This window comes from Nerophis lumbriciformis, linkage group LG05, assembly GCF_033978685.3.
Source record: "Nerophis lumbriciformis linkage group LG05, RoL_Nlum_v2.1, whole genome shotgun sequence".
Taxonomy (NCBI): domain Eukaryota; kingdom Metazoa; phylum Chordata; class Actinopteri; order Syngnathiformes; family Syngnathidae; genus Nerophis; species Nerophis lumbriciformis.
The window spans coordinates 24,073,074-24,092,698 of NC_084552.2; the positions used below are offsets into that span (position 1 = coordinate 24,073,074).

A 19,625-nucleotide genomic window follows, 5' to 3' on the forward strand; every position below is an offset into this window, starting at 1 on the left:
TTTTGATACTTTTCTGTACTTTTCGATATTTTCTAAATAAAGGGGAACAAAAAAAATTGCATTAGTGGCTTTATTTTAACAAACTTTTTTTACGGTACATCAAACATGTTTCTTATTGCAATGTCCTTAAACAAAATAGTGAACATACAAGACAACTTGTCTTTTATTAGCAAGTAAGCAAACATAGGCTCCTAATTAGTCTGCTGAAATATGCAGAAACATATTGTGTCATTTATCATTCTATTATTTTGTCAAAATTATGAGGGACAAGTGAGAGAAAATTAATTATTAATCTACTTTTTCATTTACTGTTAATATCTACTTACTTTCTCTTTTAACATGTTCTATCTACAATTCTGTTAAAATGTAATAATCATTTATTCTTCTGTTGTTTGGATGCTTTACATTAGTTTTGGATGATACCACAAATTTGGGTACTTTTTAGAGGCGGTCTAGTACAGATTATGATTCATTAGTATCGCGGTACTATACTAATACCGGTATACCGTACAACTCTAGCTAACACTAATGAGTTGTTTGTTCAAAAATCAAACACCACTACTCAAATTGCCGTAAGCTAATTTTTTCCTACACTTTGAGGACTGTGGTTAATTTATGGATTTTTCTTCGCTGACGGCAATAATAAAAACAATGTTCTATCAAAAAAACACTGCAGTGTTACAGGCAAACAATTACGGTATTTAAATAAACATTTACAAAATCTTATTGTGTAAATAATTTATGTCACAACGTATATATCAGCGGCTTATATATGCGGCTAATATATGGAAAAATATTGTTTCTCCTAACTATATAGTCCGGAAAATACGGTAACACTTTTCAGATGTGTATGTGTTAAATTGTCGAATATATTGTCACTCATACTTTATTAGAGAATATTTTTTTTTAGTTAGGTTCTTTAATTAGTACACTGAACAAAAATATAAACGCAACAATTTAGTTTTTGCTACCATTTTTCATGAGTTGAATTCAAAGATATACAACTTTTAGTATATACACAAAATACCTATTCACAAATCTGTATTAGTGAGCATTTATTTGCCAGGATAATCCACTGACTACTTTTCTGACCCCACCAGACCACCAATAAAGCAAAACTGCACATTTCAAAGTGGCCTTTTATTGTGGGCAGCTTAAGGCCCACCTGTGCAATTATCATGCTGTTTAATCAGCATCTTGATATGCCACACCTGTGAGGTGGGATGTATTATCTTGGCAAATAATAAGTGCTCACTAACACATATTTAGACAGATTTGTGAACAATATTTGAGAGGAGAGGTATTTTGTGTATATAGTAAAAGTTGTAAATCCTTGAATTTAACTCATGAAAAATGGCAGCAAAAACAAAAATGTAGCGCTTATATTTTTGGTGAGTGTATTTGTTACCTGGTTTTAAGCTAAACAATTTATTTTTTTTACTTATTTTAAAAATAGTAATATATTGTAACGCTTCCATGGTAAATTTTAATGTGTGCATTTATAGGAAGAAATAATTAAGTTTAACAGAAAAATCCTTGTTTAGTTAAACTATTTTCCCTAAAAGACACATTGTGGCTATAAAATGTGTTTTAATCGATGACTCGATTAATCGAACAAATTAGAGATGTCCGATACTATCGGCCTGCCGATATTATCGGCCGATAAATGCGTTAATATGTAATATCGGAAATTATTGGTAACGTTTTTTTTATTATCGGTATCGTTTTTTAAATTTATTTATTAATTAATTTTTTTATTAAATCAACATAAAAAACACAAGATACACTTACAATTAGTGCACCAACCCAAAAAACCTCCCTCCCCCATTTACATTCATTCACACAAAAGGGTTGTTTGTTTTTGTTATTAATATTCTGGTTCCTACATTATATATCAATATATATCAATATATATCAATACAGTCTGCAAGGGATACAGTCCGTAAGCACACATGATTGTGCGTGCTGCTGGTCCACTAATAGTACTAACCTTTAACAGTTAATTTTACAAATTTTCATTAATTACTAGTTTCTATGTAACTGTTTTTATATTGTTTTACTTTCTTTTTTATTCAAGATTTTTTTTTAAATTTATTTATCTTATTTTTTATTTTTTTTAAGTACCTTATCTTCACCATACCTGGTTGTCCAAATTAGGCATAATAATGTGTTAATTCCACGACTGTATATATCGGTTGATATCGGTATCAGTAATTAAAGAGTTGGACAATATCGGAATAGCGGATATCGGCAAAAAGCCATTATGTGACATCCCTAGAACAAATTAATCTATAGGTTACTGGATTTCTAAAATAACTGACAGCTGCAGCCCTACCCTCTGGTGAGTTGCTTGGCAAGGCGTGGTGAGCTACTGGTAGCTTGGAAGTCAATTGAGAGGATATAATAAAATGCTTGCTGAAATGTGAGATACAGCACTTATCATTGACCATACAAGGAGGCTAATGGGATCCTCAAATGCTATCTGCAGTATCAGGTAGCTGCTGCAGATGAAAATGCATACTTGGAGACTGGGGGTATTTCTGCCGGCCGGGGAAGCATCACCAAGGAAGCCCCACTCAGGCTGTAATGAACGGAGGGGGGTTGCTGAACGCATTAAGAGTGAGGGCTGTGCATTGTGGCCGTGTGCCAGCTTCTTACGATCTATGGCAGCCAGAGTGGCCTGCTTCTTGCAATTCCTCTGTTTGTTCAGTTACTCGGCTCAATTTAAGGTAATGTGGGCAACATAAATCCCGTTGACACGCTCGGGAGAGACATTCAGCTCTCTTCTGCCGCAGTGTTTAGGAGGATCAAGAGTATGAAGACACGAGAAATGATTATTTGGCAGCACGCAATGATTTATCAGCCACGGGGTGATGGATGATGTTTTTTTTTCCATTTTGTTTTTATTATATTTGTGTGCGACAACTCTGTATTCATGTCAGCTCAAATATGCTGTCTGGGTATGAGGTAATGCTGGAAGTAAACTATTATCATTTTAACTACAAATTCATCACAGACACCAAACAAGGGTCCCCAAACTACGGGCCGCGGGCCGGATAAGGCCCGCCAGCGTCCAAAATCCAGCCCGCAGGAACTCCCAAGTTAAAAAAAATAAAAATAAAATACAAAATAAATTATTTTTTTTAAATTGCATTTAAAAAAAAAAAACTGTCCTTTTTAATCAATTTTGTGTCTCCTCCTGGCTCAGGCAAATCATATTGTCTAAAAAAATTTTTTCCCATCGATAACGTGACATCATCGGCAAGTGCACGCTCTTTTTAGTCAATTAGTGCGCGAGGAATATATATATATATATATAAATATAAATATATATAAATATATACGTTAGGTCAGGAAAAAACACAGAGGCTATGTCATCCCTACAAGCCTGTTTCGCAGGTTTCCCTGCTCGTCAGGGGATTTTATTTATATAATCAATTGTTTCCCTGAAACAAACCTTGACTCATATATATATATATATATACATATATATATATTTACAGTATATATATATATATATATATATATATATATATATATTTACAGTATATATATATATATATATATATTTACAGTATATATATATATATATATATATATATATATATATATATATATATATATATATATATATATATATATATTTACAGTATATATATATATATATACAGAATGTATATATATATATATATATACACAACCCGGCCCCGGCCAACATGTTTTAACCCAATGCGGCGCCCCCGAGTCAAAAGTTTGGGGACCCCTGCTGTAGCCCAACAGCCATCATGCATCAGTAACCAAAAATGTCTTGCCTATAGAAGTAGGAGCAGCCTCGCACTGTGTTGTGTGTGAAATGCTCCTGGGTCTTTTCATTTCCAAAGTCCTCCAGGGGGTCGGACCACAGCAGATCGCACATAGGCCCATACGCTGGAGGCTCTTTGAATCTGTCTAGCTGTGGAGGGAAGCACTCTCTGTCAGCAGATAGAAGTGGTTATCAGCCCTCATGAAAAAGTAAAACCAATACTAACATTGAGCTAAAATGTTCACTTCCATTTTGAGAGCTACTAAAGTTTTTTCAGCAGATTCCAAAACTTTGGAAAGCGCTCCTTTCTATGGTGGTTTTGTTGTTGGTCCTTAAAAGAGCAGAGCGCCCCCGACAAGAGTTTTTGCACTATAAGAGTCCAGATAGATTTAGGCTATGTCTACACTAAGCCAGATAACCCCTTAAACGAATAATTATTTAGCCTAAGCCCCGTTTCAGCCACACTAAACCAGCGTTTAAGGTTCCCCTCCTCGGACACATTTTTACACGGCTAAGTGCGCCGTGTATTTTTCTAATCTCCGGCTCTTAGCTTTGTATGGACTCATTGATCGTTTACAAACTGAGTTCAGAGAGGACCGCGCCCCACACAGGAAGTGACATCAGAAAGAACGTGCCACAGCCAGCTTCATAATAAAGCGGTTTCGTAACTCGGAGGTAACCACTGAAAATATAGAGGCGAATCATCCAGACATGCCCGTGTTTCTCATTCTTCTACATGTACAAAAGCTTGTGGTAATCACACATGAATACCTTACGAGAAAGCAATTGCAGCTATTTGGGATACAACACTTCTCAGACGGCAAGAGAACTTTCGAATGTCGAGGTCAGCTGTGATTCTACTCACCGAAAAACTTTGTCCATTTGTCGAAGGAGAGACAACGAGAATGCGGGCTCCCGTGGATGTGATAAAAAAAGATAGCGTGTGCTTTGTATTACCTGGCCGACGAGGGAAGACTATAGAAAACAACAAATGCATTTGGACTGGCAAAGCAGACTGTATCAGTTATTGTCCGCCATGTATGTCGTGGACTCAACGTCTAGGTCCAGAGTGTAGTAGAGGTCCAGAATTGAAATACCACAACACTGGATATTGTTCAGATAAATTACATTTAAGAAATTGCACACAAAGCAACACCGGAGGTGACTATGACGTGCGCATTTTCCGCGCATGCATACTAGGTCGCATTAAGACGGAGGGGGGAAGGGGTTCTTAAACGACCATTGTGTGTGTGTGTGGACAAGAATAAGGTTAGGTGGGATTTACCCTGGATAACCTTAGCAGGATAATTTAGGCTTAGTGTAAACGGGGCCTTAGCTTAGAACCTCTGTTATCGACTAAACAGGGAGATATGGGGCAACAACTTGTAACCCATTAAAGGTAGAACGGAGGGGGGTATAATGCAGTATGGGCGACGTGCCAAAGGCAGCATTCATCATTCAGCATGAATAAAGCTGACACTCTTAGAAAGCCCTTAACAGAAATGGGTTCTGCTTTGAGCCAAGGTTCGGTCTTTTTCCAGACAAAAGATGGTAGATTGGTGCATGGCGCACATGATGCACACTTCAATAGAGTCCTTTCTATAATGCATGCTCTCTGGTTAGAGCTCCGGAATCCATTTGGAATAATTGAATTAGAGCTGCATCCAAGTCTTCAAGCTTTTTTAATTAGTGTAGGGATCCATGGTGTGCTGTGCATACCACTACAAGATTTTTTACTAGCACCTCCTGTTCATTTCGGCCACCTGCTGTTAAAACAAACACAGACTATCTTTATGAAATAAACATTGAAATCTTGCACATACTTTCCTGATGTCGTCAAGATTTGTGATTTCTGGAGAAAGTCCTCCGTGTACACACAGGAACTGCTGGTTCATAAGTGCAGCCAGGGGAAGGCAGTCGAAGGCGTCCATACATGCGTCATACACCCTCTCTGAATACTTAATTCTACCTGGAATATGGAGGGGGAAGCCGGAGATTAAAAGGGTTAAGCATTCCAAGGCAAAGAACTCTGTAGAAAACTGACTGAAACATCTCTTGGAGGTACTTCATAAAACCTTTGAATTATCCCAATTTAACGGACGTCCCAAGTAAAAATATGGTGATGATGTATGAATATGAACATATTTGATTGAACTGTCTCCAGACTAGCGGGTACTTTTACTGCATACACACACTAAGAACAGGATGAAAAGGGGGCTACTTACATTCCTGCTTAAATGTGAAATACTCTGTTAAATGTCTACATTCATGGTTCCCACGCAGCAAGAACAGTGTTTTGGGGTAGAGGATCTTTAAGGCCCACAAGTACAGCACACACTGCCAACCAAGAAGAAAAAGGATAAAACACAATGCATTATGGTTGTCAGCTTCACAGAATGGCATGAAACATTCATGCAGTACATTTTGCGGCTTGTGGTTGTATGAGCTTAAGAGGATGACAAACCTACAGAGGAACCATTAGTGTACTGTATGTATTATTAATTAAAGCATAAAGTGGCAGATGATTCAATAGCAGAAGACTTATACAGTACTCCTCACATTTCAGCAAGCAATTAAATAACAATATATTTTCTCAAAGGACAATAAAATACCTAAGAGTAATCGGTGTACAGCTCGACTATTAGTACAGATTTACTATTGGTAAGAAATTAGTCAACACACATTCATTATTGCAAATAGCTAGTAACACAAGTGAAGATAATTGCTTAGAGGCTGCATGAGTGCTACTGGCACTGGGGAGCTGCGGTTTGATATGAGCACATTGCTATTTTGCACTGCATTAATCCTCTTGGACATGGAATTCATCAGAGCTACACATGTTGTTACTGGAATATTGGAGCTTTTGGAGGTTGTTCTCCTATACCAGGGGTCGGCAACCTTTACCAGTCAAAGAGCCATTTTGACCAGTTTCACAAATTATAGAAAACAATGGGAGCCGCAAACATTTTTTGAAATTTTAAATGAAATAACACTGCATACAAAGTTTTTTTTTGCTTTGTGCTATGTACAAACCAGGGGTCTCAGACACGCGGCCCACACCTTTATGTGGAATTTGAAAGCTGCTGCGGCACGCGGGTTTTAAATGAATGGCTCAGCGTCATGCGTGCCGTGATGGTACAGCATATAGCGCCCACTACAGCCAGCGGGCCTGATCAGCCACACGTTGTATGGGGCTTCCGCTTGCTCACGTAGGTGACAGCAAGGCATACTTGGTCAACAACCACACAGGTCACACTGACGGTGGCGGTATAAAAAAAAAAACTTTAACACTCTTACTAATAATGCGCCACACTGTGAACCCACACCAAACAAGAATGACAAACAAATTTCGGGAGAACATCTGCACCATAACACAACATAAACACAACAGGACAAATACCCAGAATCCCATGCAGCCCTAACTCTTCCGGGATACATTACACACCCCCCGCTACCAAACCCCGCCCACCTCAACCGACACACAGAGAGGGGGGGGGGGGGATGTGTGAGGGAGCAGGGTTGGGGTGGGGGCGGGATTTGGTGGTAGCAGGGGTGTATAATGTAGCCCGGAAGAGTCAGGGCTGCGTGGGATTCTGGGTGTTTGTTCTGTTGTGTTTATGTTGTGTTAAGGTGCAGATGTTCTCCCAAAATGTGTTTGTCATTCTTGTTTGGTTTTGGTTCAAAGTGTGGCGCATTATTAGTAAGAGTGTTAAAGTTGTTTTATATGACCACCGTCAGTGTAACCTGTGTGGCTGTTGACCAAGTATGCCTTGCTGTCACGTACGTGTGCATGCAGAAGATGTATATTGTATAACAAGTGTTGGGCTGGCACGCTGTTAATACAGATTGTAGAGGGCGCCAAATGTTGTACCATCATGGCACGCCCTTATTATAGCCGTAAGGGTGAAAATCGGTGAATATTAATCCCGGGAGTTTTCTGCGAGAGGCACTGAAATCCGGAAGTCTCACGGGAAAATTGGGGGGTTCAGCAAGTAAGCTGCTGAGCCGCATCAGAGTGATCAAAGAGCCGCATGCGGCTCCGGAGCCGCGAGTTGCCGACCCCTGTCCTATACCGTCCTTCCACCTTGGGTTGCGGTCTAGGGGAGACACTCCAACCCCTTTACCTTCACCTTCCTCAGCAAGGCACTTGGCATCTTGGAGGTGTTTTTGGGCTCTTTCTGTTGGAAAACTGTCAAGTTTTGGCATCACAATGTCCAAGTACATGTTGGAATTCATGCTTTCCCTCATTGAACCACAATCCCCCATTGCCAGCAGCACTCGTGCAGTGCCAGACCGTGAGTCTACCGTGTACCATCCTCGACTGTAGGTTAGACTATTGTGCTACTCTCGTGTTTTTGCAGCTATTTAGACAATAATGGCTGCATGTGTGTCATTTTCAGGAGAGGTAGTAAAACACTTTCTTTAGTGTTGTCAAGGAATGACATGTATTAATGAAAAAATAAACTGCAGTAAAACCTCCGATGGTTAGTAGTACCAATTCAAATGAAAATGATTGTAAAAGAGTCATTGATAACCACATGGTAATAAACTTACATACCAGTGACAGTGCTCATGCCATTTACAAACTTGATACCCCAATCTAAACTTGTATAAACACATTGTTGTTTGGGCAACCAAGCTAAACAAATAATACAGCTTTCTTTTTTATAAACAATTATTTATTTGTCTTTATTCAGAAAATACATTGAAAATACACCAAAATGCTCAACCAATCCTAAGCCCAATTTTGACATCTCCCCTTTGGCTATTTCATGTTAGTACGCATGAGGAAAACCTAATGTTTCTTCGGCCCAAAAAAATATATTGTGTCTATTTTTATTTTTTTTAAATACAACTTGGGTTAAAAAATTCTGACTTTTTGTTCACATTCAACAATTACATGAAATAATGATAATTTTGGTCACAATAACCATGATATGAAATTTTCATATTAATACATACCTAGTGTTCTCCCTTGGGAAGATACAATAGATGATCTAAAATCATTTGATGTATTCTACCTGCTATCAATAAGTAAGTAAGTAAGTAAGTAAGTAAGTAAGTAAGTAAGTAAGTAAATAAATAAAATGTATTTATAAAGCACCTTTCACGGACAAAAGCTACAAAGTGCTGCACAGTACAGTTCAAATATTAGAAATATATAATACAAAAGACAATATAAAAACAATATAACACACAATATGAAAATAATATAAAAACACAATATAAAAGACAACATAAAAATCATAGTAGCCCAAGAGTAGCTAGTTAAAAGCCTGAACAAATAAATGAGTCTCAAGTTTGCTTTTGAAGGTGTCAACACAGTCAATGGAGCGCAATGAGGGCGGGAGATCGTTCCAAAGCATAGGAGCAACAGCCTGGTAAGACCGGTCACCTCTGGTCGGAAAACGAGTCCGTGGAACCTTCAGCAGATTTTCCTCCACAGACCTCAAAGCCCGAGGGGTGTAAGGCTGGATCAGCTCACTGAGGTAGGCAGAACCCTGACCATGCAAGGCTCTGAAAGCTAGAACCAAAATTTTTAACTTGATTGGCAGCCAATGGGGTTCTTTTAGAATAGGGGATATGTGGTTCCTATTTGTACGGGTCAGAATTCTCGCTGAAGACTTTTGCTGTTGAGAGAACTTCTTCTTGTTCAGACAAGAAAACAAACTATTACAATAGTCTAAACGCGAAGACACAAAAGCCTGAATAAGTTCTAAATCATTCTGTGACACCAAGTTTAGAGATGTTCCTTAGTTGAAAGAAGCAGTTCCTTGTCAGCTGCTTATAGTACTGCACTAATGACATGTCCTTGTCAAAGATAACTCCCAGGTTTCTGAGGCATGGCTTAGGACACTGGCCAGAGTCACCCAAATACTGGAATTAAATCATCAGGTGCAATAACCAGTGTTTCTGTTTTCTTTGCATTAAGCTGCCGAGAGTTATCGCTTAGCCATTGTTTTATGTCCACTAAACATTGAAGCAAGGAGTTAAGCTTTTGGATCTCAGACGACTCAAAAGAGCGTTTGAAACTTACTTCAATACTGAAATACCCTCTGTCGACATAGTCCCCCAGGAATAGGTAGCGTGTAGATGCGGGGGAGCCTCCCACTTCGAAGAGTTTCATCAGGTCAAAGAACTGTCCATGGATGTCGCCGCACACTGCAGGTAGCACAAAAGAGAAAATATATTGAAATGCATACAAAAGAGAAGAGAAAAAACAAACACATGAGGACGACCGCACAGGAGCTTTCATAAGGCTGCTTACAGTATTTCCATATTCCACATCCACAGTGTGACCCAGAAGCATACTGGATGCATTGTTTAGCACTGGTAACTCCCACTAATTTGTGATACATAAACAAAATACAACAAGACAGTGTTGCAAGAATTACCGAGGCGGGCCTAAGTGGACGCTTTTGCAATTTACTTCTCCACCATACACCATGTCTCTTTCTACCGGGGACCTTGAAGCGATTCACTGTAGTTCATCCGAGCGTTGGCAAAGACACCGAAGGTTCATTGGCTTAAAATTGCTGGAAACATGTCACTAACTTTGCAGACAAATACTTGCTAGGAGAAATCCATTCCCATGGCACGGGGAGTCTTTCACCCCCGATTGAACTCCACAGAATACCTCCTCTGTAGCTAGGTTGATCTCGCTTGACTTACGTAGTAATTAAACAACACGCACATTCAACCCATAAGAGATCCTAGAGACATCTTGTGCCATTGTGTGTCTTAAAGGGGAACAATATCACAATTTCAGAAGGGTTAAAACCATTAAAAATCAGTTCCCAGTGGCTTATTTTATTTTTCGAAGTTTTTTTCAAAATTTTACCCATCACGCAATATCCCTAAAAAAAGCTTCAAAGTGCCTGATTTTAACCATCGTTATATACACCCGTCCATTTTCCTGTGACGTCACACAGTGATGCCAATACAAACAAAGATGGCGGATAGAACAGCAAGGTATAGCGACATTAGCTCGAATTCAGACTCGGATTTCAGCGGCTTAAGCGATTCAACAGATTACACATGTATTGAAACGGATGGTTGTAGTGTGGAGGCAGGTAGCGAAAACGAAATTGAAGAAGGAACTGAAGCTATTGAGCCATATCGGTTTGAACCGTATGCAAGCGAAACCGACGAAAACGACACGACAGCCAGCGACACGGGAGAAAGCGAGGACGAATTCGGCGATCGCCTTCTAACCAACGATTGGTATGTGTTTGTTTGGCATTAAAGGAAACTAACAACTATGAGCTAGGTTTACAGCATATGAAATACATTTGGCAACAACATGCACTTTGAGAGTGCAGACAGCCCATTTCAGGCGCGCTAAGAACATATATTTTTCCACGATTTCAGCACTCAGGTTAACCATACCTAAATAGACACAAAATACTGCATTACACAAGACTACCCGAATGTACTCGAATGATTGAAAAAAAAAAAGAAGAAGTTTTTAAGCTAAATTATTGGTAAACACAGTTTATGTATAATAATTTACGTAAAACCGTGAGTAATGAATAAAGTTTTCATCAATTAATATATTCTGTAGACATACCCTCATCCGCTCTCTTTTCCTGAAAGCTGATCTGTTCAGTTTTGGAGTTAATGTCAGCAGGCCAGGGAAGCTAGGGTCGATATTCTTCTCTTGATCATCTTCGGTGGCATAAGGGACGGTGTGAGCCCAGACATCCAGGGGGTTTAGCTCGCTCGTCTGCGGGAACAAACTGCCGCCATTGCTTGCCGTGCTATCGAGGGTCTTTGTCCCTGAATACCTCACACACTCCGGCAGATTCAATGTGGGTCTGGCGGCAGATTTCTTTGACTTTATCGTTGGAAATGCATCTGCTTTGAGTGTCGCAGGATATCCACACATTCTTGCCATCTCTGTCGTAGCATAGCTTTCGTCGGTAAAGTGTGCGGAACAAACGACTGACCATTTCGTCGGCTTTCCCCACACCTTCGTATTTTGAACAAATTTCGTCCAATTTCTTGCCACTTTCGCATCTTTGGGCCACTGGTGCAACTTGAATCCGTCCCTGTTCGTGTTGTTACACCCTCCGACAACACACCGACGAAAGTGAGAAAATGGCGGATTGCTTCCCGATGTGACGTCACGTTGTGACGTCATCGCTCCGAGAGCGAATAATAAAAAGGCGTTTAATTCGCTAAAATTCACCCATTTAGAGTTTGGAAATCGGTTAAAAAAAATATGGTCTTTTTTCTGCAACATCAAGGTATATATTGACGCTTACATAGGTCTGGTGATAATGTTCCCCTTTAATTGCAAATCTTAAAGCAGTATGTGCCTCACAATACAAAAGGTCCTGGGTTCGATCCCCGGGCTCGGGGTCCCTCTGTGTGGAGTTTGCATGTTCTCCCTATGACAGCGTGGGTTCCCTCCGAGTACTCCGGCTTCCTCCCACTTCCAAAGACATGCACCTGGGGATAGGTTGATTGGCAACATTAAATTGGCGAGTGTGAGTGTGAATGTTGTCTGTCTATCTGTGTTGGCCCTGAGATGAGGTGGCGACTTGTCCAGGGTGTACCCCGCCTACCGCCCGAATGCAGCTGAGATAGGCTCCAGAACACCCCCGAACCCGAAAGAGACAAACGGTAGAAAATGGATGGATGGATGGATGGATGAAGTAGCAAGTGCAGCAGCTGGCCTCATTCACACACAGCAGTGTAGGGCACAGAAACGACTCTGTCCTTCCGCCGCACAACTAGTTCTGGAGCAAATATCCAGATACGGCCCATTTATATGTTCACTAGTGTGTTGGATCAATGTTAATGAGTATTTAAAAACATTTAAATTTGTGAAACATTTTGGGGGAAGTATTATAATAAACAAATTAATTAAGAATATTTGCTTATCCCTGTGGAAAACCCTAGTTTAGAGAATTGACAAAACGCCACAAGATGTCAAATCATTCATAGTGGATTAGTTTCCTATGGAATTCACAACTTCACATTATACTCTTTGGAGGAGGGGTGCGCGTGAAGGGTAGGGTGGTGGGTTGACAGCGTGTGGTGGTCTGATTAAAGATAGACGGGTCAATTGGGTGCATTCTATAAAGATTAGGCCGGGAGGCCACTGACTAACAGTTCATCTAAATAAATCAAATGCATAGTGTACATACAACAACAATTGGTGTCTAAAGATGGGAATTTTCTTGTGCAATTTTTGAAATATGTCCTCCTTTGCTTGCAAACCAAAACATTTATGCGAACCAAGCAGGGTGAGTAAAGTAAAATCTGTCTGCATAGCAGACAAGGTTTTGTCGGCTTCCTAAAATGTGTATATAAGAGCCGCCAAAGACAAAAAAATAGTATTTGGCAGAGACACCCAATTAGTGAGCTGCAAGAAAGCTTTGGAGAGCAATTATCTCCAGTTATGAGTCTCAGGAGACAAAGCCCTGAGAATAAGCTCTCCTTGACTTTATTGCAAAGCGTTTGTCTTTTAATAAACCCACACAGTGACACACTTTGAATCGGAGGTAAAAAAAAAAAAAATACAATACAAACAGAAGATATGAGCCTTTGAGGTTATTTGTGTTTTAAATTCTTTTATTTTTTTTTAAATCAAGACAACATTAACTACAAAAGAAGTTGAAATTGACCATCTGAATTGGCTAAAAACCTTGATGTTTAATGACGCGTTAATAACCGTGGTGAGCTACTGGTAGCTTGCAAGTCAATTGAGAGGATATAATAAAATGCTTGCTGAAATGTGAGATACAGCACTTATCATTGACCATACAAGGAGGCTAATGGGATCCTCAAATGCTATCTGCAGTATCAAGCAGCTGCTGCAGATGAAAATGCATACTGGGGGTATTTCTGCACCACTAGGAGTGCTGTGTGTACGCCATAATAATGGTTTTGTATGTGCCTCAATTTTAAGGTCAAGGTTCTATTCATTTTGGTTACAATTAGAGATGTCCAATAATATCGGCCTGGCAATATTATCAGCCGATAAATGCGTCAAAATGTAATATCGGAAATTATTGGTAACGTTTTTTTATTATCGGTATCGTTTTTTTTATTTTTTTTATTTTTTATTAAATCAACATCAAAAACACAAGATACTGGTGCACTTACAATTAGTGCACCAACCCAAAAAACCTTCCTCCCCCATTTACACTCATTCACACACAAGGGTTGTTTCTTTCTGTTATTAATATTCTGGTTCCTACATTATATATCAATATATATCAATACAGTCTGCAAGGGATACAGTCCGTAAGCACACATGATTGTGTGTGCTGCTGGTCCACTAATAGTACGAACCTTTAACAGTTAATTTGACTCATTTTCATTAATTACTAGTTTCTATGTAACTGTTTTTATATTGTTTTACTTTCTTTTTTATTCAAGAAAATGTTTTTAATTGATTTATCTAATTTTATAAAAAAAATGTAAAGTACCTTATCTTCACCATACCTGGTTGTCCAAATTAGGCATAATAATGTGTTAATTCCACAACTGTATATATCGGTATCGGTTGATATCAGTATCGGTAATTAAAGAGTTGGACAATATCGGAATATCGGATATCGGCAAAAAGCCATTATCGGACATCCCCAGTTAAAATAGGGGAACAAAGACTCTGATGTTTTGTGTGCATATAAAATATTGTAGCCTTTGACAGATGTTGAAAGGAAACATGGAGGCGGTCAATCAACAATCACTTAATTAAAAACCAAAACCAAAAAAAACAACGCAAAACAACATTTACAATGTATGTATATATTCGTATATACAGTATGTTAGATTTTTTATCGCTATATTAGTCTGTTTATACCTGCATTGTCCTTTCCATCCTTACACTTTCCATCATTGTAACTGAGCTACTGTGTTGAACAATTTCCCTTGTGGATCATTAAAGTTTGTCTAAGTCTAAGTCTAAGTCTACAACCATCTTATTTAAATTCAAAATAGAAAGCTGGTTAGTGTTTGTGTCAAAAGCTTTCATGATTTTTAGAATATAACATTAAAAACTCTAAACTCCTAATTGGGGATGCATACTAAAACTTGTAGGTGTAATGGCCCCAGTGCCCACATAAACAATTGTAACCAGACTGAAAAAACTAATTTATTGGTTTATTATTGTTTATTTAAATTAATAGTTACTAGGCCTGGAGGGGTTTAGATTTATATAGCGCTTTTCTACTAGATACTCAAAGCGCTCACAGAGAAGCAAGAACGGATCATTCATTCACTCCACATTCACACTTGGTGGTGGTAAGCTACATTTGTAGCCACAGCTGCCCTGGGGTAGACTGACATAAGCATGGCTGCATAAGGCGAAGGAGAAGCAGGAGTTGTGGAGGCATTTGTTTTGTAAACATTGAGAGCGGAAAAGACAAAAGAGAGATACGTCCGTGGTATTTTATGGGAACACTTCAGCAGACCTGTCAACTCTTCTGGGTTCTCGGGAATACTCCCAGATATTGCCCTTGTCTACTGACATCCCAACTGAAGTTACGAATCTCCCAGATTGTGATGTTTTTGTGTGCATATAAAATATTGTAGCTTTTGCCTGGATGTTGAAAGGAAACATGAAGGCAATCAATCAACTTAATTAAAACAAAAACACTCTGAAACATAATTTACAACAGGAAAATCTTGGGCCATGCAGGACTTTGAGAAGTCCGCCAGAACCTACCTCGCCATTTAACACCAAGGAGCCAACTTTGAAAGAAGTTGAGGAGGTCGTCAAAGCAGTGAGATCCAGCTCAGCACCAGGCCACAGCTGAGTGCCATATGTAGTCTACAAAAGATGCCCCAGACACTTGAAGCTACTGTGGACGGTCCTCAAAGTTATCTGCAGGAGGTGGCTCAGCAGCGGAGTTACGCAGAGGTTGTTTGGATTCCAAAGGAGGAGAGCTCAAGTACCATCAAGCAGTTAGGGATCCTCTCACTCGTCAGTGTCGAGGGCAAGATGTTCTTTACTATTTTTGCCCGGCGCATGACGAATTTCCCCCTGAGGAACACTAAAATGGGGCAGCATAGCTCGGTTAGTAGAGTGGCCGTGCCAGCAACTTGAGGGTTCCAGGTTCGATTCCTGCTTCCGCCAGCCTAGTCACTGCCGTTGTGTCCTTGGGCAAGACACTTTACCCACCTTCTCCCAGTGCCACCCACACTGGTTTAAATGTAACTTAGATATTGGGTTTCACTATGTAAAGCACTTTGAGTCACTAGAGAAAAGCGCTATATAAATATAATTCACTAATTCACAACATCAACACCTATGTGCAGAAGGGGGCAACACCAAATATTCTAGAATGTATCAAGCACACAGAACAGCAACATTGGAAAAATATCACCCATTTTAAAAATTATTTTGTTTATGAATACATCTACTTTACGACGGGCACATGCACGTCTGTGCGAGTGTAATGGAAGCCAGTGAATCCGGGAGAATGCCTGTGTTTTAGCTCTATTGTAGTAGTACACTGGTCTCCCACACAGACTATGTGGGTTTGAGCCCTGCTTGGAGCAGTAGGCAAGAAAACAACGCAGCCAAGAGAGAGAGTACACAATTGCTAGACTAAGCAGAGTTGTTTGTTATTGAGAGCTATGAATACCCATCATTGCATTCTGCCAACAAAATCGGGGGCCCTTTATTGGCTGGGGCCCCTGGTCATTAGCCCAGGTAAGCCCATGCATTAATGACGCCTTGGTCTCGGACTGTAGATGGATCTTACAAGGATGAGCATTTCATCAACTGGGCCCGGATGAACTTCAAGCCTGCAAAGTCCAGGTCCCCGGTGGTTCGGAAGGGAAAGGTTACAGACCGGTTTCACTTCGCACTAGGACGCACTCAGATCTGTGGGAGAGAAGCCAGTAAGATCTATGATTGCACCTTGAACGACACCGCAGCACGCCAAACAACAACAGAGAAGTTGGGAACCCGGCTGACAGCAGTGGATACGTCAGGGCTACCAGGCAAGTTTAATGCCTGGATCTACCAACATGTAATTTTTCCACGACTCTTCTGGCCACTGCTGGTTTACAATGTGCCAATGACCACTGTCGAGTGCCTTGAGAGGAAGGTCAGCGGTTTCCCGCGCCTCGGCAGCATCGCCTTGTACGGGGGGGAACAGCAAGCTAAAACTGCCCTTTAGTAGTCTGACAGAGTTTATGGTCATCCGAGCAAGAGAGGTGCTGCCGTACAGGGACTACAGTGACATCAAAGTCTCTTCGGCTGGCATAGAAGTGAGAACCGGTAGTAAGTGAAAGACTCACGAGGCAGTTGACCAGTCCTGCTTGCGACGCAGCGAACTTGTGGGAACAGTTGCACCCGGACAGAAAGGTCTTGGGAGCAACCCAAGATCTTGCTACAACAAGGCCCAATGAAAGGAAAGGTGTCAGCTGATCCAAGGGGAGGCCCGAGCAGGGGTGGAGGAAGCCCGCTGCAGTAGGACAGTGGGGATGCAGCAGCAGGGGGCGTGGACCCCATGGTAGCAGGCAGCTGACCGGAAGATATCGTGGACAGAGCTATGGAGATCTGAGCCACAACCAGATCAAGTTCCTCATGAAGACGGTATACGATGTCTGCCCAAGCCCTTCCAACCTCTTCCACTTGGGCCAGGCCAAGAATCCACTGAGACCCCTCTGCCAGAGAGGTGGATTGCTGGAGAACATCCTGAGCTGCTGCTCAAAGCCATTGGGGGATGGGCGCTACCATTCATGTCATGACCAAGTGCTGCGGGTCATCACAGGTCATCAGCACAGGGATCTCCACCAGTAAACATCAACAACCAACAAGGCCGTTCATTGCTTTTGTTAGGGCTGAGGAAAAGCCACAGCAGCGCCAGATCCAAGGAGAGGGCTGTTGGCAACAGCTCAGAACTGGCACCTGAAAGTCGACCTAGGGAGACAGCTCAAATTCCCAGAAAACATCGCAGTGACCACACTCAGGCCAGATATAGTCATGGTGTCAGAAATAACAAGGCAAGTGGTCCTGCTAGTGTTGGAAAGACCGGATGAAGGAGGCCTTTGGGAAACAGAGGGCAAAGTATGAGGAGCTGGCAGGTAAATGTCGAAGTAGGGAATGGAGGAACTGATACAACCCCATCGAGGTTGGGTGCAGAGGATTCATCGGCCAGTCTCTCATTAGAGCACTCAAGATGTTGGAAGTGAAAGGACTGCACAAGAGGATAGCCATCAAAAAAATCACTGACGGGGCAGAAAAGGCATCCATGTGGGTGTGGATCAAGCGGGGCGATCCCTGGACAATACAAACTACTTAGACTTGATCCCCCTGGCTGGGTCGCCTGGACGAAGGTGTCTGATGTTGTGACACTCGAAACGCCCTGTGAACCCAGGATACATCACTGAGGATGTGTCTAAGGTGCACCAAAAGTGTATATTAAAACAAGTCGCTGCCATGTGTTGAGCTTAGCCAAAAGTGCATGGAAGGAGATCTACTATTTCTAACACCAAAATGTTGGCTATTCCATAACTTTACATGCTATAATTGATATTAAAAAAAAGTAATGGTGGATTATTGGATCGTTGGGATGTTAAAGGGTCATGATTTTTTTTCTACGTTTAAAACACCTCCTAACATGTAATGATGGTGATTTTGTTTCCATCCATCCATCCATCTTCTTCCGCTTATCCGAGGTTGGGTCGCGGGGGAAGCAGCCTAAGCAGGGAAGCCCAGACTTTCCTCTCTCCAGCCACTTCGTCCAGCTCTTCCCGGGGGATCCCGAGGCGTTCCCAGGTCAGCCGGGAGACATAGTCTTCCCAACGTGTCCTGGGTCTTCCCCGTGGCCTCCTACCGGTTGGACGTGCCCTAAACACCTCCCTAGGGAGGTGTTCGGGTGGCATCCTGACCAGATGCCCGAACCACCTCATCTGGCTCCTCTCGATGTGGAGGAGCAGCGGCTTTACTTTGAGCTCCTCCCGGATGGCAGAGCTTCTCACCCTATCTCTAAGGGAGAGCCCCGCCACCCGGCGTAGGAAACTCATTTCGGCCGCCTGTACCCGTGATCTTGTCCTTTCGGTCATAATCCAAAGCTCATGACCATAGGTGAGGATGGGAACGTAGATCGACCGGTAAATTGAGAGCTTTGCCTTACGGCTCAGCTCCTTCTTCACCACAACGGATCGATACAGCGTCCGCATTACTGAAGATGCCGCACCGATCCGCCTGTCGATCTCACGATCCACTCTTCCCCCACTCGTGAACAAGACTCCTAGGTACTTGAACTCCTCCACTTGAGGCAGGGTCTCCTCCCCAACCCGGAGATGGCACTCCACCCTTTTCCGGGCGAGAACCATGGACTCGGACTTGGAGGTGCTGATTCTCATCCCAGTCGCTTCACACACGGCTGCGAACCGATCCAGTGAGAGCTGAAGATCCTGGCCAGATGAAGCCATCAGGACCACATCATCTGCAAAAAGCAGAGACCTAATCCTGCAGCCACCAAACCGGATCCCCTCAACGCCTTGACTGCGCCTAGAAAATCTGTCCATAAAAGTTATGAACAGAATCGGTGACAAAGGGCAGCCTTGGCGGGGTCCAACCCTCACTGGAAACGTGTCTGACTTACCAAGCTCTGACACTGATCGTACAGGGAGCGGACAGCCACAATCAGACAGTCCGATACCCCATACTCTCTGAGCACTCCCCACAGGACCTCCCGAGGGACACGGTCGAATGCCTTCTCCAAGTCCACAAAGCACATGTAGACTGGTTGGGCAAACTCTCATGCATCCTCAAGGACCCTGCCGAGAGTATAGAGTTGGTCCACAGTTCCACGACCAGGACGAAAACCACATTGTTCCTCCTGAA

General features: G+C 41.6%; 1 protein-coding gene across 1 annotated transcript in view; it reads right to left on the reverse strand.

Annotated features, from left to right (window-relative positions):
- The window catches only part of LOC133606753 (protein phosphatase 3 catalytic subunit alpha), a 211,463-nt gene that overhangs the window by 55,985 nt on the left and 135,853 nt on the right, over window positions 1-19,625 (reverse strand). Inside the window, exons 3-6 of the mRNA XM_061961063.2 lie at window positions 9,840-9,964; window positions 6,028-6,139; window positions 5,626-5,771; window positions 3,813-3,952 (exon numbers count right to left, since the gene is read on the reverse strand). Of these exons, the coding sequence (XP_061817047.1) occupies window positions 3,813-3,952; window positions 5,626-5,771; window positions 6,028-6,139; window positions 9,840-9,964 (523 nt within the window). The remainder of the gene's footprint in view (window positions 1-3,812; window positions 3,953-5,625; window positions 5,772-6,027; window positions 6,140-9,839; window positions 9,965-19,625) is intronic.